Source organism: Nannobrachium achirus, assembly GCF_963921795.1.
Source record: "Nannobrachium achirus genome assembly, chromosome: 8".
Taxonomy (NCBI): domain Eukaryota; kingdom Metazoa; phylum Chordata; class Actinopteri; order Myctophiformes; family Myctophidae; genus Nannobrachium; species Nannobrachium achirus.
Genome location: NC_137817.1, coordinates 37,830,675 through 37,858,174, shown reverse-complemented (window position 1 = coordinate 37,858,174; position 27,500 = coordinate 37,830,675). Strand labels below are relative to the sequence as shown.

At 42.2% G+C, this 27,500-nt stretch overlaps 1 protein-coding gene across 1 annotated transcript; it reads left to right on the top strand.

Annotated features, from left to right (window-relative positions):
• Positions 1–12,238: 12,238 nt before the first annotated feature.
• Positions 12,239–18,741, top strand: bco2b (beta-carotene oxygenase 2b; the record flags this gene model as incomplete). Its single annotated transcript, XM_080730901.1, has 12 exons — positions 12,239–12,263; positions 12,535–12,733; positions 13,017–13,228; positions 13,781–13,896; positions 14,133–14,235; positions 14,600–14,728; positions 15,433–15,593; positions 16,007–16,174; positions 16,476–16,613; positions 16,927–17,109; positions 17,882–17,992; positions 18,154–18,741. The coding sequence occupies 12 exons, from the start codon at positions 12,239–12,241 to the stop codon at positions 18,268–18,270; spliced, it is 1,662 nt and encodes a 553-aa protein (XP_080587027.1). The 3' UTR covers positions 18,271–18,741.
• Positions 18,742–27,500: the final 8,759 nt, after the last annotated feature.

Here is a 27,500-nt window from a genome sequence, read left to right as displayed (position 1 = left end):
CACCACCTCAGGAAGCTGGCGTAAGTAAGTCAGAGTAAAGTAGTCTTTCCACTCTGCTACAACTTCCTAGACTCTAGACTAGAGCATCCTGACAGGGGCCATCTCAGACAGGGGCAAAAAGAACTGTGATGGACATCGTTATCATCTAGCCGTCTAACGGGCCGTTTGTATGCAGCCTTCAGGTTTAGCAACAGTAGGCCTACCCCAGCTTTCTCATTGTCCTGGAAGCTGTCTTGAGTACCTAGTCCACTATTGACCTGGTCTGGTGGAAACCAGCTTGTTCCCACAGTAGCTGTGGGTGAACAAATGGGTCCATTTGGCTGAGGAACATTCTCTCAAGGATTTTGAATGTGATGCAGAGCAGCGAGATGGGCCTTGGGGTCTTCCACAGGTTTGTTCGGTTTTGGCAGCAGGGCAATGATGGAAGCAGAGCACCAGATTTACCGTCTTCGGGAGCTTAGACCTTTGGAAGTGTGACGAGAAGAACAAGCACACCGACCAAACATCGCTGCACTCAGTCTGTCTGGATGTCTGGTCTTCGCCTGGAGCCTTGCCCGGCTTGAGTTTGTTCATGGCCGCACTCAGTGAAGTTTTTCAGTTGCAGCGAAGTTTGTCATTTGCGCTGGCTGCAAAACCTCATGTAATGTCTGGTGGGCAAAGTTAGTCTGTTCAGGAACTGCACATAATAACTCATCTGGTTGATGGTCTGGCACACAGTGAGACCAGAGTGGGTGGAGTGCACCTGTTCCTGTGCCACTTCCTCTCTGAAGCCGACCCGCTGATGGTCACGAAAGAGGCACCTGCACTTCTCATTCCAGCCCGGGATGTATATCTTGTTGAAGCCATGCAGGATGGATTTCCTTGCTGCACCTATGAGAGGGCCTTACAGTATAGGTGCATAGGTGGCCAGGAGATTGGCTGTGTTTCTTTCCATCTCTGCTGCAAATGATTGCTACTAAAGCCTCTATCAGAGTCGGCTCCGCGGTGGAAGGGTATCCACCGAGGTGTAGTCTTTTTGAGTCATAAAACGACAACGTTACGTCATTCCTCGCGGTGAAGAGCTTTTCCACCGCGAGTCCCGACACATCTCTCTGTTTTTACTATCAGACAGACAGGCTCTTCACCCCGTTCACTGATTGGTCGAGGTATTGGTCGGGGTAAAGGACTTCACCGTGGGCCGTGGCAGACTATGATGGCCTTCACTTATTTTCTGACTTGAGGTGGAAAGCTTTCCACCTCAAATTTGCGGTGGATAGCTCTTCACCGCAGACTCTGATATAGGCTTTAGCCTCCTGCTACCGGCCTCACCAGTGATGGTACTTTGATGATGGATGGTCGGTGGTGTGAGTACGCAGCTGAACCTGTCAATGCCGCGTCTCTCCGGCTTTGGCGGCCAGGTCCAAGTTGGTGTTTCCAGCACACATAGAAGAAGCTTAGAGGTTCTAATTGCGACCGTAGGTCGCATTTACTATCAAACCCTGCACAAAGTGTAAGTCAGTCCATCAGTCAGTCTGTCTGTCACACCTCACACGTCACACTCTTGCCCTGCTCATATCTCCGCAACCGTTGCCTCGATCCATGCCAAATTTTGCACACACACTCCTTACCTGCCAAACTACAACCTCCAAGGACCCCCGGAGCTCCAGGGACCCCCAGGTCCCTGGGGGACCCCCAGATGTAAAAAATTACCAAATGTGCTAAACTGACCAAATGACCACCCCAACGGGGCTGCTCACGGGGAATTCCCGGGGACCACCGACTCCTGGTGCTCCAGAACGGATGCAAAAGTGGTGGCGCCCCCAGTGGAGGACCCCCTACACTGCAGCTCACATAAAATGCCGTAACTCCGGCTAGGAGCGACCGGGACAGCCGGGGCCGGTACCTATTCGTCCGCCTTGCCGGCGCGGAGACCCCACCCCTCATTTCTCACATGGCCCTCTTCTAGCGCCGCCATGAGGCCGATTCTTGCAAAACACATTTTTGGACACTGCTCCTACAATTTTTGCCCTAAAATCACGCAAATCGGTACACAGTATGTCTACACTCATCCCATCAACATGAATCTCTCCCATATAGCGCCACCTCCAGGCCGATTTTTAAAAACACATTTTTGGACACTGCTCCTACAGATTTGGCCCTAAAATCACGAAAATCACTACACAGTATGTCTACACTCATGTCATCAACATGGATCAGGAAGATTTTGGCAAAACACATTTTTGCCCTATTTGTGGAGATAAGTGACCTACGGTCGCTTATCTCCCGATTAGGGAGTCTTTAGGTTGTACAACAGCAAAGTGTCAGCACTGGAGGCCCAGTCGCTCAGCTCAATTTTGTCTGGTGTTGTGTGGCTGTAACCCCAGTCTGTGTGTTGACATTGAATGTCAACACAATGAATTGCAGTCACCTGCATGGATGGCGGGTGCAGTTACTGATAGAGTGATGATGCAGTCTGCGTTGATGGTCAGGGCTTGTAGACTTTGACAACTGTTGTTTCCTCAATTTGGTGACCAGCCACTTGATGTTGGATCCCGCTGTTGATTGGCTCATGGCTGTCCTGCACAACAGACCTGTTGCCATTCTGTGTGTTTACTGAGGATGGACCTATGGATGACGAACCGGGGCAGCTTGAGATTGTCATCAGCTTTGCAGTATGTCTCGTGTGGGAGAACGTCTTGTTGGACTGGGCAAGGTGTCGCAGGACCTCAAGCTTGAGCTCAAAGTCGTATCAACCTAGGTGTGTATCGACATTGAGCTGTAGCACCAACAAGCCCTGGCCCTTGACCGTCAGGATGTCCACCCGTCTTGACCTTGGCCTGCCAGCTTGACTCTTGTGGTCTGTTTGTGACAATGTGAAATGGAACACACTGAAGATGTCCAAACAGGGCTCATGGCTCAGAACGAGTCATTAATATATATTATCATTTATATATTTCATTTATGCATGTGCATATTTACATATAATATGCATATTCATGGGCGCTGATATTTCATTTACAGCTTTGTCTTTTTTTTAAGAATATTCTTAGAATGTGAAAGTGCAGCGTTAATGGGGTTAATATATAAGTTACTCCTGATTGTGAGCAGTAATAGCAGATGGTACACTTTTTAAACTTTTTAAATCATCTCCAACAGCTACCACAGGGAGAAGAAAGCGGTTATGTTTAGAGGCATGTGTTTTGAGACGCTGAGGAAGGCCACACGGCCGAAACCGGTCCGTCTATTCGGTGAGATGCTGTGAATTAATGATTGAATAAATCTACAAGAAACTACTCCAGAGAGTGCGGATATTCCCTTTTTTCATGTTTAGAGGCATCCCATTGTAAACACTAACCGGCTCCATTCTGTGGAGCACTATTTCCCAGACAGTGGGTCAGGAACCATTTGTGGGTTGCAGATCCATTTTCGTGCCATTGTCATTAATTATTATTATTTAAGATTTCCACAAAAAGATTCATGGTAATTACCTAAATTAGAAAACAAATATTTAAGAAGTAGTGAAAATAGCAGATCTGCAAGATTGTAGATCAGCTATTTTCACAAGTTTGGGTCGCAGGAAAAATCTTTGAATTTTTTTGCGACCGTAGGTCGCATTTACTACCAAAACCTCCACGGGCTGTCTGTCTGTGAGTGAGTCCGTCACACTTTTGCCCTGCTCATATCTCCACAACCGTTGCCCCCATCCATGCCAAATTTTGCACACACACTCCTTGACTGCCAAACTACAACCTCAAAGGACCCCCGGAGCCCCAGGGACCCCCAGGTCCCTGGGGGACCCCCAGATGTAAAAAATGACCAAATGTGCTCACACGTCACACGTCACACTTTTTCCCTGCTTATATCTCCGCACCCGTTGACCCGATCCATGCCAGATTTTACACACACACTCCTTGCCCCCAGATGTAAAAAATGACCAAATGTGCAAAAATGACCAAATGACCACCCCAACGGGGCTGCTCACGGGGAATTCCCGGGGACCACCAACTCCTGGTGCTCCAGAACGGATGCAAAAGTGGTGCCGCCCCCAGTGGAGGACCCCCTGCCACTGCAGCGCACATAAAATGCCATAACTCGGGCTAGGAGCGTCCGGGAGAGCCGGGGCCGGTACCTATTCGTCCGCCAAGGCAACGCGGAGACCCCACCCCTCATTTCTCACATGGCCCTATTCTAGCGCCACCTTCAGGCCGATTTTTAAAACACATTTTTGGACACTGCTCCTATAGTTTTTGCCCTAAAATCACGAATATCACTACACAGCATGTCTACACTCATGTCATCAACATGGATCAGGAAGATTTTGGAAAAACAAATTTTTGCCCTATTTGTGGAGATAAGCCACCTACGGTCGCTTATCTCCCGATTAGGGAGTCTTACTGGTAGTAGGGTAGGGTGTGTGAAAAATATACAGTATAAATGCTTATTTTTCTTTTACATACATACAGACGAATATACGAACATGTACAGAACTATACAGTAAACATAACAACAATGTAATCGAATGGTTTAAGTAAATACGGACGTTAAAAACACAAAACATTCCCCTACTCCTTCCCCTCCCACTTGGAGCTTTGGTTCCCTCTCACCTCACCGTATACTGTAGGCCTATAGAATATTTCCTGAAAATAACTGACTCTATAAATGACTATAAATCTACAAATGTAATTGCGACCATAGGTTGCAAGTTTACTATGAAAACCGGCACATCTTGTCCGCGTATCTTTGTCTTTCTGTAGGTCACGACTGACGCCTGACACTGTGGTTCCCCTGACACATCACTGTGACATCACAGGTGATATCACCTATGTAGAACTCCATATATGGATATATATAAAATCCCTTTTATGCCCATATATGAAGATCCCTGATGTCATCGATATACGTACTTACATCACTGGCCAGATGGCCAAGGCATGGCTCATATCTGTGTGGCTGGTTTAGATAGGGATCTCCTTGTATGGGCATAAAAGGGATAGTATCTTGTGATGTCATGGGAACCACTCTAACAGAATCCCTTTTATGCCCATATATGGAGATCCTTGATGTCATCAATATTAAGCCCATATCTAACAGGACTTCATATGGAATTGCCCATACAGTATATGGAGGAAGACAGGGATCTCATGTATGGGCATAAAAGGGATGTACTATACAGTACATGGATCTCCATATATGGGTACCAGGGGTCTCCATATATGGGTAACTGGTCCGATCGCATGTCATCCTGAGGCGTCTTACTACTAGTAATAATAAAAATCACACCCAATGTGAAGTGAGTGGTGGTCGTGCTTGCATAACATCTTCAGACTAGGATTTGAGTCTAGGATGTACTAGTCTCGCGTAGCCAGACAACTATTCAACAATCTCCGAATGCTATATAGAGTCTGGAACGGCAGCTCCCGAACGGCGAGTATCGGAAGTAGCCGCTGCTGCACTGAACTGTAGTCCCATTGGGAACATAACAGAAACACAATAGCTCAGACAAAGTCATTCGAGCGGCATATTCTTCTTATGGGTGTATAGTTTTAGAAAACGTTTGAAAACAACATGGAAGTAACACCAACAACACCAGAAAAAGACAAAATAACGCCCCCAGAAATGTTGAAAGGAGACAAACGCTTCCAGTAGGACATGTTATTGCTACTGCACCAAGGGAGCGGTTGCGTCACATCCGCTTTATCTCGCACTCATCATTTCTATTCCGGTTTGCCAGACTGTATGCCGGGAGCATTTGGCCAAATCGCGGAGGCAACAGTCTGGCCACGCGAGACTAAGGATGTACAGGCTATGCTACACACACACGTTTTGCTATGGCAAAACGCTGAGGAAAAAGGCTACAGACATACAACATATGACATCACTAGACAAACATGATGCTACGTACACACATTTTGCTATGACAAAACGCTGAGGAAAAAGGCTACAAACACACGCACAGCCACTCTTTGGACCGGTTTACGTGCAACACACACACGTTTTGCTATGGCAAAACGCTGAGGAAAAAAGCTACAGACACACGACATATGACATCACTAGACAAACATGATGCTACGCACACACATTTTACTATAGCAAAACGCTGAGGAAAAAGGCTACGGACACACGCACAGCCACTTATAGGAACGGTTTGCACCGCTCAATAATAATAATAAAAAATTCCCCTAGCCTCTCCCTCCTCCCTCTCTCCCCTCTTAATTAAAAAAATATCTATTTAAGGAAGGAAGAAAAGGCAAGAAATAATAAATGCAAAATAATAATACAAAAAGAGAAGAGCAAAATAAGTGATACGAAAAGGAGATATGTACCGGTATACACCTAAATGGTAAATGGTAAAAGGTGCATTTATACAGCGCTTTTAATCCAAAGCGCTTTACATAGATTGTGCATTACATTCACCCATTCACACACACATTCATACACCGGTGGTGGAGGAAGCCATGCAAGGCACCAACCTACTCACCGGAGGCAATTAGGGGTTCAGAGTCTTGCCCAAGGACCCTTCGACATTAACTCAGGGGGAGCCCGGATTCGAACTGGGAACCCTTCGGGATTTATACCCTTCGTGCTCTAATACCAGTTTCTCTACCCCTGAGCTATGCCGCCCCTAAATGAGAGAAAAAGAGAAACTTTGTGGGGTCTTGAGCTAAAATGTTTGGGAACCATGCACTTCTGTAGAACTACTATCTGGTTGAGGGCGTTACAAAAGTATAGGTGAAAGGCCAAGGTGTTGTCATTGGGACTGGCCCTTTGTTTCTTGCAGCTGGTTGCTGAGGCAACGGGTCTACGTACGTATTCTCGGAACGCATATATCTAACAGGAAGGAAGTGGCAACCAACAAGAGAGGGAAGGAAATGTTTTTAATGTGTGTGACCCAGCAAAAAAACGTTGTCTACCTAGAAGTCATGTGATCGTTTATGGCAGATTCTCAGCCATGTACCGTAGTTCAGCACCTCTTATTCATTTGCTGTAGGCTCTTTTTGCTTGTCCTAAACTTTAGGGACATAATGGACATTTGAGGACCGGCAGGGAGATGTTGAGCAGGGGGAAGAGACCTGCATGGTGCAGCCATGGGGAGAAGGAGGCAGCCTGCCTAAAAACTTTAGCCTAGTAAACTGACTCCTCCCATCTTCTGTTCGAAGAAGGCAGCATGAGTCTGGTTTACGAGGCTATAAAAACTCTGATTTGTGCCGCAGTGTTGCTGTTCCTCCACATTAAAGGTGATACACCATGCATTTAAAAAGTATTTATGTCATATTGTTTATGTCCCAAAATGTTTTTCAAAAGGTTTGAGGCTAAATTACCACTCCTGAATAGAGAGCCTCTCTCATTTTTGAATGGCTCTCAGAGCATTTCAGCTGCAGTACCACCTTTGGGCTGAACTGCGCCACCCCACCCAAAATCATTTTGAAAAAAAATATTTTTTTGGAAAAAAAAACTTTTTTGAAAAAAAACATTTTTTAGATTTTTTTTTATGATGACGTCACAATCGGCAGATGACGTCACAATCGGCAGCAAATCTGGATAGCCTGTTTTGAGAACCCGTGGGATACTTTTAACCTTCGCCTTCTCAAAACCAGAGAAAGACGCAACGGTCAGAAATGGGACTTTGTGAGGATAGAAGGTGCTAGTGGGACCCCCAAAAAAGGTTTTAAAATAGGAAAAGTGAAATTTCATGGTGTATCACCTTTAAAGCCGAGTTGCCAAGAAAGTATTCCAAGAAACAAATAAACTTTCCAGATTCAGAGCGGACCCCATTCATAGACTGGAATATATTTTCTAGAGAAAAAGGGCTCTATAGACCGGATGTGTAACCCACTAAGCGAATGATCCCAGTCAGATATCTAAGCTGAAAACGAGATGAAGATGAGGAGCAGTGGTGTAAAGTAACTAAGTACATTTACTTAAGTACAATTTTGAGGTATTTGTACTTTACTTGACTATTTCCAATTTCTAATACTTTCACTTCTACTCCACTACATCTTGGATCCAAACATTGTACTTTAACTCCACTACATTTATTCGAAAACTTTAGTTACTAGTTACTTTGGAGATTGTGATTGACCACTTCAGCCCTATATGCATTTCGGCCATTTGAAAATAACTGATCTACAAGCTCACAACGCGTCGGGTTGTGAGCTTTTAGATCTGCACATTTTCAACAGATTTTTTTTGAAAACTTGAAATGGAACATTCTGTATAATAACTACTTTTAATTTTGGTACTTTGCCATTGCTTTTGTACTTGTACTCAAGTCAATTTAGAATTCCAGACTTTTACTTGTAACAGAGTATTTCTACATTGCAGTATTGGTACGTTGCTTAAGTAAAACATACGGGTACTTTTTGCACCACTGATGAGGAGGAAGGTAGAGGAAGAAAACCTCTGCCCCCACGTGCAGGTGTAGGGGCGTCACTGGTGGCCTCAAAGAATTCTGTCAGAAAAAGGTTGATGTTGAGAGGGGCCCATGTTGGCATGTGATGATTTGGCCTGAGAAGATCACACGTGAAAACAAGCAAATAGTGGACGTTTGAACAGTTTTGAACATACAAACTGTATAACAACAAACAACATACCTGTGTACTGTATACTTACTACATCATGGGCTGAACTAGCCTAGCCAGCTAGACATCCCGACCCACGTTAAAACAAGGAGGGAATGCAGTTAGTTAGCTAGATGCATTAGTGTCTAGGCTGGCCCCAGGCTAGGGCTGAACTATAGGGTAAAAGTTATTTCCCCTTGCGGGATGGCACTATATGTGCAGTGCACTATGGATAGGAGAATTTCTCCTCTATTGCAACACATAGCTTACTACTGTAGGCTACTGTGCCTCCAGTGCTTTGCATGTATCTGTGTGTAAAAAAAAGAAAAACATTTTTTTTAACCAGTGCCTTCTGGTTTCGACCATGTCGACCCCAAAACTTTATCTGGTATTTTCCATTCACACATGTATGTACAGTATATGCATGTCATTCACACAGTTTATTTATCTGCTGATAAAGAAACTCTGGATAATAAACTGGTAAAGGGAAAAACTAAACCAAAGCAAGTGTATTGTATATGTTTTTGCCACTTAAATACTACTTTCAAATGTAAAATATTTAAAATGAGCATATTCCACAACAGGGCCATAGAGAATACTTGATTGTGATTGGTCGGAGGGTGATCATTATTTTCAGATAACCGCACACCTTTATCATCACTTTCTGATTCATTTTTATTTTTGTACACACAGGCACAGCACATCAGTGGTTATCCCTACATATTTCATCCAAAATTATATGAATACTAAAGAGGAAGAGGAAGAAACCATTGATGATAAAATATCAAATATCATATTATATTTTTGTAATATATTATATAAATATCATATTAGTTAAAACACTATACCGCTACCTCAGATAATGTAAAGGTTGATAACATTAGTGATACACTAGTGAACTATCATTGTAACTGCTCAAATCAGTGGGAGGACCTCCATATCAGCATAAAGTAGTGGTTAAACTTTGTTTAACCCCTGTCACTTCAATCATACAACAGATAAAAGCCATAAAGCAAGTCACAGAGAAGTCATGCATCCGTACTGACACTGTAGCCTACTTGTATAAGCCAAAAGTGGTTTGCACCTATAGTTGCCAAATCAGTGATCTTGAATCATGAATTAAACCTAGGCCTAATCATTTTCCTAATTCATTTGTATAATTATCAACCCAATCCCTTTCAACTAACAGCTATAGTTTACAGGCCAATGATTTACATCGTACATGTTTGGTGGCAGAATGCATATACAGTTTTCCAACTCATTTGTAAACTCATGGCATTTGCTATTTAATAGGTGGCATACCCATTTCCTGTCCCGTTAATTATCCAATAGCTTCATTTGATTGCAGATAGGCTCTGCATCTGGTTTTGAACCAAATCTGATACCTTCATGATTGTGTTTCTGGTTCAAATCTTCTGCCTAACCAATCCAATGAAGATATGTATGTCAAAATCTCCAACAAATTTCACTGAAAAATTCATCATGCCTGTAGCCATTGCATAGCCTACTTTTAATTTCACCTTCAAAAAATTGTAAGCTGTTTATTAGCGTTTTCGAGCGGTGCTCCTGGAACGAGCTAAGCTCCACCATCTGGCCTTGTCCGGTCCCCCAAAAATCTCCGGTCCCCAGAAAATGTGCGGGCTCTGAAGCGTGGCCTACATCTGGCCTATTAATAGATCTTGGCCAAATGGCCCTAAAAATGTCCGGTCCCCAAAGATCGCACCAGTGAGAAGTGAGTGGTGCTCACTTGGTATGGTATCAAACATGATACATGTGCATATCTCCTTGTATAGGCCGTTCTGTCTGTGACGTTAGTTATCTCCATATATGTCGTTTTGTGCTCATACGGACATTCCCTGCTCATACGGACACTCATACATACACACAAAGCCAGACGACAGACGTAGGAGCGGTTAGCACCGCTCAATCACGATAGCAAAGTATAGCAAATTCGTCATTATGACATCACAACAATGACATAATATATAAGAGCACTGCTCACTTCACACTAGGTGTGATTTTTGTCATTTTATGAACATTATATTATTGTGAGCCTTACAACCCGGATAACATCACTCAGAAGGTTTACATGACAGGTTCACTTTACTAATTGGACATTGTCCAATCAAAGATCAGAAAAAGCTAACAACGAATAATATATTGTGATGTCAAGCGAGGCATGACCAATCGTGTGTAATTGGACATTACCGTACATTGGACATTTCAATGTCCATATTCAGCTAGCCTAGCGGTGCCAGCCTCTATCACACACAGGATGGTGTTGTGCGGTCTGGTTTATTAACCAGGCTAATATTCAGCCTTACAACCCAGATAACATAACATCACTCAAAAACATTTACAAAACACATAATACACGTAAATATTTTGTATTATAAATAGTGTGTTGCCTATAGCAACCACACTAACTAGAAAGGTGCAATTCTAGGACATTGCAAGTGTGGGTGCACTAACGCGAGCCACAAGGAATCCGCTGGGAACCATTAGATATTGTGATGTATTGTGTGTTTACGTCTTGGCTTCCCACTTAAAAAAGGAACGAATACATGAAGAAATTGTTCTTCTTCACGTGGGAAGAAAGTTCTGTTCTTGATGAATTCTGTCTTGCCATTTATATTATATTATTATATATTAGATATTGTGAAGTCACTCCTGTCTGATGAGCATGTCAATCAGAAAAGGGACAGAAATTTGTAATTTGGTGGTGATCCATTGAACTCAATGAACAAAAAAGGTTTACTTTAGCTGGCATAAAAGTTCTCTGACCAAGAACAATAGACTTCAGTAGTCTTTATAGTTGTGAATGTTATGTCGCTGGTGCATCCTAGTTCAAGTACAAGGCAGGAGTTCAGATACAGGGCATGGACATTTGAACCGAATATCAAGATAAGGACTCACTGGGAGCTGACTTACTGACAGCATGGTGGAACTGCACCTCACAGTAAGATGGTTCTGGGTTCAAACCCTGTATTTGTGCAGATTTACTCCGGGTACTCTGTTTTCTAAAAGAAAAATGTTAGGTACACACTCCCTGCTGTTGCACTTAACCAATGAGAAGATGTACTTTATTTGTATAATTTCCAATCATAGTTGGAGGACTTGGAGGAGGTGCTGTTATCTTTGGGGTAGAATTTGTATTCACTGCCATTGACATACATTATGAGTCATGAATAATCTCAAACTCATATAGGCCTACTACAAGCAAGCAATATACTACACTGTTTCTATCCATTTCTTAGAGTGTAAACATATCCATTTCTTAGAATTGAGTGTAAACATACCCTTATCCACTTATACTATCAGACACAAGTTGGCAGTTGGCTCTCTGTATACTGTATGTGTCACCTTGCATGTACAGCTTGCATGATGTGACTGAGCAATGTCCATACCGGTACATTGCCTGCTAGTCTGCAGTCAGAGCACCATTTATGATCTGATTGACATTCTCATGACCTGCACATGACTTGGTGATAAGCAACGTTCATTGTGATAGATGTGATTACAGACTAGATGGTCTACTTCTTTGCTGTAGCCTATTTATGCAATCTGGGAACCCATCGTGTACGGGGAGGGGGGGGCCTGTCAGAATGAACAGTATAAAACATGGCCAAGACAAAGCAGTGACACAGAAACAGCAGCAAGCCTTTGTTCCCCTGCTCCACAAACCCACCTAACCCACCGGCATGTCTATACAGACCAGCAAAACAGGTAAATATTTAATTATCACAGTTAATTCATTAATTCTATACATAGTAATAATGTCATAATGTCTTGAATTCAAAATGTAGATATATCTTTTTGTTACAGTTGTTTGTTAGTTCTTATGTCGCAGTATCTACTTTACTATGGAGACCCTGGTCACTGGTTTTAATTTCAGTCATAGCCTTGCTTAAGGGACCACAGCTGAGAACCAGTTGGTTCCAGGATTGGATATTTAGAACAAGTCTTCTAAGCAGAGACTACACTACTCTGTCTACAGAGCTCAAAAAGAGCAACTCTAAGAAGAAGAACCACCACTACACAGAAGTGCATGGTCTGCCCTGTATCCAGAAGATTGTGAGCTCAGTGGAGGAGACTCCTGAGCCCATCAACACCAACATTATTGGCATCATCCCAGAATGGATCAGTGGAAGTTTCCTCAGAAACGGACCTGGGAAGTTTGAGATTGGCAACCAGAAGTGAGTAAAAGGGGTCTGCATTATAATTTTTTTCTTCTTCTTCTTCATCTATTAATAATAATTATAATAGTTTATGGCACAAAGGGTTTATATTGTTATTTACCAAAAGCTTATCAGCTATCAGACATTGTATTTAAAATGACAAGACAAAAAGACATCACAAGGTGAATATGGGTAAAACAAGAACAAAGAGTCTAACCATGAAGTGATTCAATACAAATATATGACCTATATAAAAATCTCCAGAACTTTGTCATTTTACTTGCCGTCTTCTCTCTATCAGGTTCAATCACTGGTTTGATGGCCAGGCTCTTCTGCACCAGTATAAAATCTCGAGGGGTCAGGTGACCTACAAGAGCCGCTTCCTGTCAAGCCATTGTTACCAAGCCAACACTGAGCGCAACCGCATCATGGTGTCGGAGTTTGGCACCATGGCAATGCCGGACCCATGCAAATCCTTTTTCCAGCGCTTCCTGTCCAGATTTGAATTACCAAGTGAGCAACTCCTTGTGTTTCCAGTGCCTTCAAATAGAAATTAGTTTGCCTGTAGCACTCCACACTTTAATAGATTGAATTTAAAATGTCCCATTTTGCGGTTCCTTGTATAGAGTCTAAAATCCTCAGTTGTGGCCTCTAGCTGCTCCTTGAGACCACACCAAAAGCACAGAGGTTTTATACTGAGGACTCAAATGCAATCAGCAGGTTTCAAGGAAGTCCAACCATTACATTCTACATTCAGATATATTGAACATTCTAATAATAAACCAAAGTAATTTGCTCTCTGAAGAACATAAAGTTTCTTGTAAATCCACCATTAGATCATTAGATTATGAGATATCTTGAGGACAAAGTTACCAATACCAGTTGAGATGTATGGAAACACATACAATTGTAATCCTTTGAGCCACTTGTGTGTCTTTACCAATATGAGGCGTAAAGCAAAGCTTTCAATAATTACATTATAATAAATATAGTTGACAGAAAACCAGCATGATAGTGATGGTGTCCTCACTGTGATGTTATTAACGCTGGTCTCTTTCCTTCCAGGCGTTACTGATAATGGCAATGTCAACTTTATGTTGTACAAGGGAGATTATTATGTAAGCACAGAGACCAACTTCATGCACAAGGTGGACCTTGAGACACTGCAGTCCACCCAGAAGGTAAACCTACTCCTAGCAATGTTTGTACAAATATGAAAGATTGGTACAACAGCAGAATCAAAATGATAAGAGGGAGATGTACAGTATAAAAAGAAAAGAAAAAACAATGTTTTATGTTGATATGTTTTTGAGCTACTCAAAGAAATTGCAAGACAACAATGATTTCTAATTCACCACAAAGGAAGAACGGTCTTCTCTCTCTTACTGGGTCTAATCCTGTATTTATTTCACATCAGGTTGACTGGAGTAAGTTCATTGCTGTCAACGGAGCCACTGCACACCCTCATGTGGACCCCGACGGTACAGCATACAACATGGGCAACTCCTATTCCAGTAAAGGTAACTGTAATCTGCAGTTTTCATAAATGGCACAGAAGTTTGCACACAGAACAAACACATAGAACTTACCTCTACAGGCTAGATGAACTTTATGAAGGACAGTTTATATTTGTGTTGCGCTCATAAAATCAGATAGGGTCACAGTTAATTACCTCTGTCGTGTCATGTCGCCGTGTTGGCCAACTATTAAATTCAACCACATTATGCTCTTTAAAAATGACACACATTAAAGCGATAGAAGATGCATGCACACACTTTCACTGACATTATTGGAAAAAAATTAAGTCAATCCCTTTTATTCAGCAAATTGTCAATAAAATAAATAAAACAGAATTAAGAAAATAAGTAATGGATGTAATTACAGGAGCGACCTACAACATCATCCGTGTGCCCTCGAATAAGGATTCTCCAGAGGACACCTTAGAGGGAGCCACCGTGCTTTGTACCATTCCCTCTGTGGAAAGGGCCAAACCCTCCTATTACCACAGCTTTGGTAAGCTAAACGTGCATTCATATCAAAGCTGACATCGGTTATTCATAAAACCTGTATGTTTATGCTGTTACATTTATGTTTCCTCAATCACAATCTAGTCCTGTTTGTATTGTCTCTTTTTTCTCATCTACAATTGAGTACCTGAGATGAATAACAGTCCAAGTCCGTATTTTAAAATTTTGGATAAAAACATTTTTTTGATTTACCAGTCTGTAAACCACAAACTAGAAGTTTTAAATTTCTTAAAGTCTTAATGTACTCCCCCCTCATTTTTTTTAGTTAGATTTTTTTACTTATTAAACTCATATATATTAGGAATTATAAGACATTATACTTATGGAAAGTGGAAAAACAGTATATCTCCAGCAGTTTGTGGAACAACAGTCTCTAAGTCCGTACAAACAATATTCAGCAGACAAAGGGAGCCGATAACATTAAAACAGACAATTAAACAAAATGAGGGGGGAGTGCATTAATATTTTAACAGATTAAAAATGACTAGTTTGTGGTTTACAGTCTGGTAAATCCAAAAATATATATATAATAAAAATAAAAAAAATATGGACTTATACTGTTATTCGTCTCAGGTACTCAATTGATATCTGTTCTGCTCTCAGTGCTCTGTGCCCTGAAATAAAATGTTTAATACTTTCACTTGTTTAAAGAAAATTGGTTTCACACATTCTTTCTTGCTTCTGTTCCAGCCATGTCAGAGAACTACGTGATTTTCATTGAGCAGCCTATCAAGATGGATCTGTTGAAGATCGCGACAGGCAAGCTGACAGGAAATACCATCAGTGATAGCGTATACTGGGACCCAAAATTCGACACAGTCTTCCACCTGGTTCACAAAAAAACAGGAGAGGTGAGAATTTCAGAGAGCCGTTCAGGATTTGCAGTGTATGGGAGTCTGGTCTGGTGGGTCAACCAGTTTGTAGACGTGGCAGATATTGTGCAGATCCACGATTTGAATGCCATTCCCCCTCCAAACCATGTCCATTCTTCCTCTTCGCACTGTACTGATCTATTCTGTTATAATCTTTTCAATACGGTACATTTGATTAGACAATCATTATGAAAGACAACATGATGCTGATGGCAATTATTAGAGATGGCTGAACTGTAGTGCTCATAGTCATAAACCTTTAACTGCTTCCTTTTATTTTACTTCCCTGCTCTTCAACCTGATTTTATGTGAACAAAAATACCCACTGCAGGATCAGATAAATTTGGCCTAATATAATGTCTATGTGCCAATGTGGTTTTGTTGTGTTTCAGCTAAGCTCAGTGAAGTACATCACCAAACCCCTGTCTACATTCCATCAAATCAACGCCTATGAAGAGGATGGATTTATAATCATGGACTTGTGTGCTTCAGATGATGGCAATGCCATCAACAACTACAATATCCAGAACCTCCGCAAGTCTGGAGAAGCCCTTGATGAGGTCAGTTCTATTCATCACAAAGACAATGAACATGACCCCATTGTTTGAAATGAGCTTTTTAAGATTTAAGTTTTGATTAGGATTTGGATTTAAAATGATTCATAGAGTATGCTGCAATCATATGCCGTATACCAGTGTGCAGCGTTAGGGTCAGTTAACCCGAGGCGTGATGACCAGTGCTGGTTTGACTGAATTAACTGTACCTGTTTTCTTTACTATACAGGATACTGTTAGTGGATTGATTAAATGATTGCATTTTATTGGGTTAAAGTTGAAAGTGAAGTGTTTTGTTTCTCACCAGGTGTACAACACCACAGCCAGAAATTTCCCAATACGGTTTGTCATACCTCTCAATGTGGACAGTGAGACACGTCATGGTGTGAACCTGAACACGCGGCCCGACAGCTCAGCTACGGCTATCATGATCAACAACAACAAGGTAGGTATACATCGCCATACACAGCAATACATAGAAAACAATTCATATTTGTAAGATATTTAATACGAAGCTCAGGTAATGATGATTGGTTGGACTTTCAGCCATATTTAGGTAAATAAGATATCAGATAATATAAAATAATTCTACACTGAATCCCACACCCAGCATAAAGGCATCATATAATTGAATTCATGTGTTATTGATTATTATACAATCATTTCCACGATTAGCATAGCTGACCCATATTGCCAGATGTCTGGGATATCACAATACTGTATTTAAACACTCCTTTGGTCTCATTCTCTCTGTGCAGGTGCATTGTACGCATGAAAATCTCCATGGAGATGAGCTCCATAAATACGGAGGTCTGGAATTTCCTTTGATCAACTATAACAAGTACAACACTCGCCCATACCGTTACTTCTACGGCTGCGGCTTCAGGCACATGGTGGGAGACACGCTCATCAAAATGGACGTCCAAACCAAAGAAATGAAGGTATAACAGAAAACAATGGCACACCACTGACAGATTTTGTTCATGAAGGTGCTAGGGAGACAGTCTAGGCAGGACACATGTTGCGGTGGGCTAATGTGGGTCTACAGGTCTGTGACTGTCTCCTCCAAGCGACTATTGCTGGTCCAGTATGTTCAGTTATTGTCCTGAGAAACTTCTGCATTCTCCTGGATGTAAGATAACATAAAGCGGTGTACTATTAAACATATGTATTATTATATCAAAAACCATTGTATATTATGTCACTGTTAAGCAAAAGGTTGATGATAAACATTGAAAGATTTTGCTAATCAGTATGGTAATAGCTTGAATTGAAAGCCAAATGCTTGTTGTAAGCAGTGGCTCAGGAGGTAGAGCAGCCACTTGGGAATCGGATGATTCCCAGTTCGTACCCCGGCTCCTGTGTTAGTGTCCAAATTTCCTTGAGCAAGACACCTGCTAACTGCTCCCGATTAACAGGTTGGTGCCTTGTATGGTTGCCTCCACCATCTGTGTGTGAATATAATACACATTGTACACCGCTTTGAATAAAGTTGTTACATATAATATACAGTAAATGCAACTGTTACGACCTGGCTCATAGGCCATAACAAAAAGGAGGAAGATATACGACTAGTTTAAACGTGTATAAAATCAGTAGTGTCAGCAATGTATGGATGTGTGGTAAATGTAGTGTGGGGTGTTTGTGGAACTGTGACACATCATTTACAGTTTATTTTTATTTAACCCTGATGAACTCTTTATTTTTTTCAAGGTATGGGAGCAACCTGGTTTTTACCCATCTGAACCTGTCTTTGCACCCTCTCCTAATGCTACAGAGGAGGATGATGGTGTTATCATGTCCGTGGTCATCACTCCGAACCAGGTCTTACATTATGTTACTTGTAAATTCACGCTTACATTCATGGCATTTAGCTCAGTTCTTGAGCAACGTACGATGAGTCACAACTGTCTGCTGCATAAGCTTTGTTTCTAACTTAATGAGTCTAACGTTTTTCTCATCATTTGGCTTGTTGCAATTTTCAGGATAAAAGTACATTCCTTCTGGTTTTGGATGCCAAGACATTCGAGGAGCTGGGCAGGGCTGAGGTACCAGTCAACATTCCCTATGGATTCCATGGGACTTTCAGTGCAGCTGTATAAATGTATGCAAAAAAGGCTGGAAAAGGTCTGAATGATGAAGCCACCACTGACTTCCAACTAATACTGCAGAGATGGTGGACAATTGGAGCCTCTTCTGGCCAGCTAGGCATCTAATCCCACCAAAGCCTTCTCTACAAAGTGTGGTCTGGGGACCCCCAGGGTTCCTTGAGGGGGTCCAGAATTTGCTAGCATTGAAGTCAATTGATCCACTTTAATCAGCTATTTGCAAATTGCTCCCTCAGCATTCCCATGCACTTCCTGTTTCAATAAAGAAAGACAATTTAGGGATTGGATTACAAAAAGAACCCAATTGAATAGACCTCACAACAGGATGTATGTTCACAATGACTTTAATGATGTTTTTAATCCATATCTAGTATTGATATCTATTATTGATACAATTTATGGTATGCTATGTTAAAAAGAAGAGCTAGCTCAGTCGCCTTGTGGTTAGAGTATCCGCCCTGTGCTCGGGAGGTTACGGTTTGATCCCCGGACGGGTCATACCAAAGACAAAAGAAATGGGACCCAATGCCTCCCTGCTTGGCACTCAGCAAGTCAGCATCAAGGTTTGCATTGGGGGCAAGTCATTATGTCCAGTGGATTGCACATCAAGCTGCCTCACACAACAGAAACAGGAGAGGAGATGGGCCACGTGGCTCAACAAGGCTTACTTACTTACTGTGTAAGAAAGTGGAGGTGTTTATGTTGTTTGTAAATAAATACTGTATGTATATAGAATCATAGCATCATAAATGTAATTAAAGTTGTGTAAATCCCAAATCCGTTGACTGCATTTCATTTCTTCAAAACATTACATTACATTTAATTTGGTCTTAGGACGTAAGTGGTTTGAGTAAGTATTGAATATAGATTTTGTTTATTGGAAATAACTTTAATTGATGATAATGACAGAAAACATTACCTTTTTCCGAAGAAATACAGACTGAGGGATCTTACTAAATGAGAACACAATAACAAACATTCAATTCTTTTGGTAGATTAGTTACACAATGTAAGACACTTGGCCATATGCAATGTTTGCTTTTCCAAGGAGGAAAACTATTTATCCGGTAAGCTTGTCAGAGATATGAGCCAGAGTGCGTCTGAGGTGATCTTTCTTCTCCTTCAGGTAGGATTCCAGGCTTTTGGCCTCCAATAGAATGCTCTCCAGCTCCCTCATCTGGGAGGCATCTGCTTCAATTCTATCACTGCAGGTCCAAAGAGAGAGTTGACAAATGAGCCATGAAACATATTAAAGTGGTAAATTAAGTCGGTTGTGGTGACAGAGCGAAGAGGAATAACCTGGCATGACTGACGTAATTATTTTTTTCTGCAGCTTACTAACATTTTTTATAGGATAATTCAATAATTCTTAAAAGCCCTCATTAATCTAAAATACAAGTTTGAAATGCAGCACTTTTTCATCAAGGTTTTCATGCATATAAAAATGTGTCTCAATGGCTATATTAGAATGTAAAACAATATATATATTTTTTAAATAAAACTAGAAACATTTCTCCTCGTAGCACAGGTCTCTCCTGCAAACTTTGGAAGGCAATCTTAGGCAATCAGGATAGAATATGAAAATTCATAAATTCACATTTATGAGTTAATTTCATCAAGCATCCCACTAGCCAATCAAAGCGTGTCCTGCAAAGCTTAGCCAATGGGACCCCCCCCCCCCCCCCCCCCTCCCTCCGGTTTTCGACCGGACAACAAACTTGGAGCTGTTTGTGCCAGGATGTAGGTCGGACATTGTAGCCATGCTTCATTTTACTTAAACCCAGACATTTGTTTTTTAACCAGACAAAGCCAGATGTTGGAGCTATATCTCCTGTTCCAGGAGCACAGCTCAAAAAGTGGTGGACATTATTTACATAATGTCCACCAAATCAGGAAAAAACACTGAGTGAAAAGCAACTAGTATGTTTGCAACACGTTTATTCATTCTGCCCCATATTTAATGTAATACCCCCATTTATGCAATTTCACACTGGAATTTGGCGGAAGTACCACCCAATGAAGTTACGTTTTACAGATCTGTTTACATTCTCTGTGCATGAAACCTGTGTTGTGATTGGTCGAAAAAGACAGACAATTTGCTTATGTGAAAATTGTTGCTCAGCATTTCATGGCAATCGACTAATTTGATTCGTATATCTACAATATATAGATATACGCAACAGATTTTTTTGGGCCTGATGACACTAGAATAACAAAATCAGTAACAGTCAGTATCATGGATGTGCACAACAAATTCCATGGCAATCCAACCAGTAGTTTGAGATCAGTGTTGTCGAGTGCTGCCCATTTTTGTGAATGAAGACTGATATATTTAAACTGTATACAGTATGTAGTGTGTTTACCTTAAGACATCACCATATTTTGAAAACATGATGTTGAGCTCCTCATTTGCACCTGATACCAAAAGAAAAATCAATGAGGGGGACGCCTTCAACTTCACAGAATGAAAATTATTTGATCATCCAAATGGCATTAGCAGTTAATGTAGTGAGAAGTGAACAGTTGCATTTAAGTCTACTACTAGCCTTGGGATTTGCCATGAGCTGGCAACGTAGATATACTACAATACACCTGATAATGTACTACATAATATTGCTCCCATTTTTTCATGTTCTTGTGACCCATTGGGGTTCCAACCAACTTCTTTAGAGGCACTGGTCTAGATAGAAACATTATTGCTATCAATCAGCTTGTGACTGAATCACTGAAATAGCAATACAATTTGAAACATTTGGACCAGAGAGCTGACATGGCCTGTGGAGTTCTGTTTCATCAACATAATTTGTGCAATGGTCTAGTGCCCAAACATGTCATGACAATACTGTGTATTCGGATTAAGTAATAGAATAGTAATAGTAATAATGGAATACCCATTCTTATCCAGACCATAACATCTTGTAAGAGACTAATAACTGCACTTTAGGCATAGTTACCTGCAACTGTGGTCTCAAATAAAGTTGTTGGATCCACAGCCCGTTTCTTTTCTGGTGGATAGCTGTCTTGCTGTGGAGGCTCATTACAGTACATTACTGTACTGTCCATCTAATAATGAGCAGAAGATTAGTTGTATTAGTGATCAACCTGATAAATGACAATCTGCTCTAGCTGTTGACTGTGCCCACAAGGCCAATTAACAATCAAAACAAAAGAATCTATATAGTTTCCCCATCTGCCGCCAGCCCTGTGAGTGCTTTCTGACGAAGTTCAATACCTGAGGAAATGGTAAGACTGCTGTTAAAGCTCAATGTGTCCACTCTTATTATCATACCTGTGTTTTGTTCTTTGATTTATGTGGAGACTGGGATGACTGAAAATATCATTAAACAATGACAAACGGCTAACTGCTCTAGTTTTGTTCTGATATAGCCTAAAGGGGGTTGATTTTAAAAAGACTGCACAGTGCAACTAAATTGCATTAAGTTTCATTAAGTTTATGTATATTGTCGGACACCCCACAAATTCTAAATATCAGCCAACAGCCACCGTGCTGTCAAAATGTCTGTATCTGTATTTATGAACATAGTATAATACATTCTAAGATATTCAACCATTTGCATTTTGGCCACACAATGTCCATGTAAATAACATAATAGCTACATTTCCACTTCCAATTGCACTTGGTTATCCTGTATCCTATATGACTTCTCTGTCCAGATTGGATATATTTAGTATCCTGACCTGAAAATTTATTTTCAGTTTACTAAAAGTGCTTGAGATGAGGAGGACCATGTTACTGGCAATGATTAGGCCTACTATCAAAACATAGGGCTATTTAATAATGTAACACTTATTTTAACAAAAACTAAAAGCATAACTATTCTGCACCTTTAAACTTTTACTCGTTTTGCTGGGGACCCCCTGGAACCCCCCCAAGGAACCTGGGGGTCCCCAAGCCCACTTTGAGAACCACTGAATCACGGCAAAGTAGCAGAAATGAACAAGCTCATATTTATTTCTTTTTTTACCCCAGACTCATTTGTTCTCACCTCCAGTGTTATTTTCTGTCGAGGACCTTTGCTGTTATTCAGTCCTGTGTTGTTTGCTGGTGGTAGAATCAGCTTTCCTGTCACTGTTGAGCCTTCCATTGTGTTTCAAAGTTACTGCAAATGAGAAATGTAGGATATGTCATTACTTATAATAGCCCACCTAAGTTTAACTTTAGTGAACAATTAACACAACTAAACTAGTTGCCCAGTATTCACTTGTTAGGTTTAACCAGGTCCAGTCAGTGCTAATCAGCTGTATTTAAATTGCTTGTCAGCTGGCAAGCTAACTCACAAACAGAAGGATATAATATTACTGACCTGCTTTTTTATCGGTACTGTGGTCACTCTGTGTTTAGACTAGGCCTACTAACAACAATGTTTTGTTATTATATTAGCAAAAGCTCCCCAATGACCAATATTATGATGGTAGCAGAAAACTGACATAATTTACGTTAATCACCGATGCTTCGTCGTACGACGGTGTCGCGCGCTAAAAATATACGATCTACAAGCTCAAAAGGCCTCCCGATGCAATGCATTGTGAGCTTGTAGATTTGCTTTATCCGGCGCGCGCCATCGCGACAGCTGACTACCTACTACAGTAGGAAACAACGCTGTTTGTTTGTTTAATAAGTCAATAACAATGACGAATATTGCGTTCATTATGAAGTTTTATAAGAACATGAAGAGGATAGTAACAACAGGAGACAAAAAACAACCTGATTTTTAAAGGCTTTTACAAAACAAAACAGTTCTGTGGGTGACGGGTCCCAGGGTAATTGTTCTTAGGGAAACGCTGCCATCTAGTGTTTGCATAGGAATTAGGAAATGGTACAGGACAGGACAGTACAGTTCGCGAGTATTCCTACCGTAGGAGAGTTCGTTGAGGCGCGGCTTGTGATTGGCTGGAGCGGAGGTCTGGAGCGCTCGGCTGTGGTCACTTGGACTGCGCGGGCGGGTGTGAATGCGTTTATCGTGGGCTTGCCCAGGCCTTACGGCCTGGGCATAAATATAACGATTGCATTCACCACGGCTTCGTAACTCGCGCGGCGCTCCGCCGGAAGGTCCGCTGGCCTTCGCGCCGCTTGTAATGTCGTGGACAATAACTGTGACATTTAACCATAAAACGAGCGCTCCTTCAAACGAACTCTCCTACGTTTGGAATATCAGCGTACAGTTCACTGGTACAAGGTCAGCTAAAATGTTAAAAAGACCACAAGAAAGCTTTTGGTCTCGTTTCAATTGGGGTCCCTTTTTACAACTCATACTCATACAACATTAAATGACAGGCAGTTAAAACACAGTAGGCCTATTAGCTACTATGCAAAAAATATTGTCAGTCATAAAAAAATAGTATTTATTTACAGTAGAAATGTCAGGGGAAGTACCCAGCTAACAATTTTCCCGAAATTTCTGGCGTGAGAGCGTCGTCACGCCGCCTCGCGATCACCATTAGCGTGTCGTTCGCCAGGCGTGTTACGCTGCGCTGACGTCACGTCCTTGATCAGCGTACGCCAAGCTTTACGCCAAGCCTCCAAACGACGTCACTCCGGCGGAGCCCGGCGTGCGGCGATAGCGAGCGAATAGCGTGACACCGTCGTATAGCAACATCATTATGCCCCCCCCCCCCCTCCCCCCATATTGTGTACCCTCCTCCCCTCCCTTCCACCCATATTTATACAATCAGTTGAGGCACAGACGCGTTATTGGAAAGGACACCCGGGCTCCAGGGAAACCCCGCCCACCGAAGCTTTTGATTGGCTGAAGCGGAGCTAGGGAGCGCTCAATTGTAGTCGCTTGGACAGGGCGTTTATCGTGGGCTTGCCCAGGCCTTACGGCCTGGGCATAAATATAACGATTGCATTCACCACGGCTTCGTAACTCGCGCGGCGCTCCGCCGGCCGCGCGGCCCTGGCCCAAGGTCCGCTGGCCTTCGCGCCGCTTGCAGTGTCGTGGACAATCGAGCGGCTCCGCCTGGAGCTGCGGCGTCATTTACAATAACGCCACGGGCAACAGGCGACAAAGCGCAAGCACTCAATAACTACGAAAAATGCCTTAAAACAGAGCCATGTTTAAGACAATAAAACGATTCGCCAGATCGCTACGGTAGGGGACATTTCCCCTGTTCGCCAGTTCGGGCTTCGCCAGATCAGGACTTTCCCCTTCAGAATCAGATACAGTATTTTAAGCCCTTTAATTGCTCAAATCGCGGCCGAAGTGGATGTCTCAGTGACACTTGAGTTGACGCAGTTTTCCACTTTGTGACGGCTGGTGATATGACGGCGTGAGAAATACGATGTGTGGCGTGAGAGCGTGAGAAGAGGGTCATTTGCGTGAGTCTCACACTCATTGCGTGAGGGTTGGCAGCTCATTGATGCTAACGTGTGGTGGATTTTTGAAAGCAGCGGTATGGGAGATGCTTTTACTGTACACGGCGGCGCGACCCCTCATCAGCTTACGGACATCAATAAGGTAAAAGAACGAGGAACGTCCATAGCGGTAAAAGAGTTAAGGACGTCCACAATTACAACACCAGAGGCAGCGCCACAGATCGCGTTCAACCCAGAGTCAAATCAAACAAAGGGTCAAACTCGTTCTTCTGCTATATCACCAAAATGTGGAGCGCCTTACCGAAGGCCTTAAAGGAGTGTGGTTCCCTAGCATCCTTTAAAATCGCCCTGAAAAACCACTTACCGGCAGCAGCCGTTCGCAACTGGCAATAACAAACCTAGCTCAGCCTTACCCTCCCCTGATGCGTTATTAGAAATCACACCCAAGCTCCAGGCAAACCCTGCCCATGGACCTGCCTATTCCCTCGAACTGCATACAGCCACACACAGAGCCGGTTTACGCTGACTCAGATCGATTTAAATATAAATACACTGTATTGGCTAAAACGTCATGACCCATGACTACAAACACGCTAATTGTCTGTCTGTCTGTCTGTCTGTCTGTCAGTCAGTCAGTCTGTCACACGTCACACTTTTGCCCTTCTAATATCTCCGCCACAGTTGACCCCATCCATGCCAAAATTTGCACACACACTCCGTGCCTGCCAAACCACAACCTCCAGGGAGCTGCAGGGACCCCCAGGGAACCCCTGGCGCCGCCGCCAAAAAGTGCAAAAATAACCAAACGACCACCCCAACGGGGCTGCTCATGGGTAATTCCCGGGTTTCATGACTCCTGGTGCTACAGAATGGATGCAAACGTGGTTGCGCCCTCTATTGGACCCCCGCCACTGCAGCGCACATAAAATGCCGTAACTCGGCCTAGGAGCGCATGGGAGAGCCGGGGCCGGTTCCCACGTGTCCGCCTCGACGCCGCAGAGACAGCCGTGCGGACCTAGCGGCGGACCCCCAAACGTATATATGTGACCTGACAGTCGCTTATCTCCCGATTAGGGAGTCTTACTGGTTATGTTAAATAGCTATTGATTAAGGAATATAAGGCTGAATGAACAGGAACGTGCCAATGATGCTATATCGAAGTGCTGTTTTATTTACCCTCAGACTAGGAGGCTGTCTGTAATCATATGAATAGAATTGGGTTGTTATTATGGTCTATGGAGTCCTCCTCAATTATTCCCACTGATATATTATGCCTTATGACCTAATTGATTTCTCTCTCTGTATAGCCACTTATATGCATGTCAACATCATCACTGACTTTATCGTTTATGACAATTAATGCCATTATAATGACTAGTGTTATTGACGTCACCTGAGCGGCATGTGAGTTTCTACAATCTTGTTATGTGAACAGGGAAAATATGTGTATGACATACCCATTTTACCCAGTTTATCAAGAAGCACTATGGATTTACTTCAACTAATATCAGTCAACTTATCACTGGACATTAGTGTACCACAAGGTAAGCAAGACAACAAATAGCAGCACTTAATAAATATACCTACAAGTGAATTTAACACTTAAACGGTGTGTTAATTTATGTATTTGATGATGGTGTGTTGAGCTTCAAACTTAGTAGCCTACTTACAGTATAGAGGCAATTAAATGAGATCAACTCTCCATTACACAAAAACCAACAAGAATAAACTACGCCAAGCCCTATGTATACCGGGGGATTCAAAACCCTAGTCCCACCTGCTCATTGCAAGTTTAACTTGGTGTGGTATGCTATTAGAGCAATCGGCATACCAATACAGTAACATTGGTCAGTTATACCAACACAATGATTGCTTTTAGAGCTCATAAGCTACAATGCCACACAAGACCACAATGGTCCATGTTTTACCCATCTTAGTAAAAATGTTATCCAACTTCCCACCTCTAGCCTTACAGTATATTATGAACGCAACATCAGTCTATATTGGGCTTGGAATATTGGCTTGAACAATGTTCTCCAAATCCATTGCTCAATCCTACCAATGAACCCAGGCTCAGTGAGGTCTGAGTCAAGTTAAAATGCAAAGCAAGCAGAACTACTGTATACACACACACACACACACACACACACACACACACACACACACACACACACACACACACACACACACAACACCTCTTGCCAAAACATGTTGGTTAGAACTTAGCATACTTGGACTTCTCCTGGACAATCAAAATGGTCGTCTGAGGCATGAGACAAACATAGAAAAAGAAAAAACTATATACAATTTAGCCAAGCCCTGTTTGATAATAAACAAAACAAAATCATGTGAGTATTCCTTAAAGCTGTGTTTAGCTGTGGGGCGGCATAGCTCAGGGGTAGAGAAACCGTTATTAGAGCACGAAGGGTTCCCAGTTCGAATCCGGGCACCCCCTGAGTTAATGTCGAAGAGTCCTTGAGCAAGACTCTGAACCCCTAGTTGCTCCCGGTGAGCAGGTTGGTGCCTTGCATGGTTTCCTCCGCCACCGGTGTATGAATATATGTGTGAATGTGTGTGTGAATGGGTGAATCACCCAATCTATGTAAAGCGCCTTGGATAAAAGCGCTATATAAATGCACCATTTACCATTTACATAAAACAATATGAGCATGACCATTAGTTTACCCATCGTTTCCCCCTATAGCGAGGATTTTCAAAGTGGATGCCGTGGCACGGCATAAAACAGACCTGAGTTGCACTGTACTTGAGAGTTCTTTTTCTATCTACACCAGGGGTCTTCAACGTTTTCAGGCCAAGGACCCCTTAGTTGAGAGAGAGATGAAGCAGGGACCCCCACAACCTGTTCATAGATTCCATATAGTTTCAT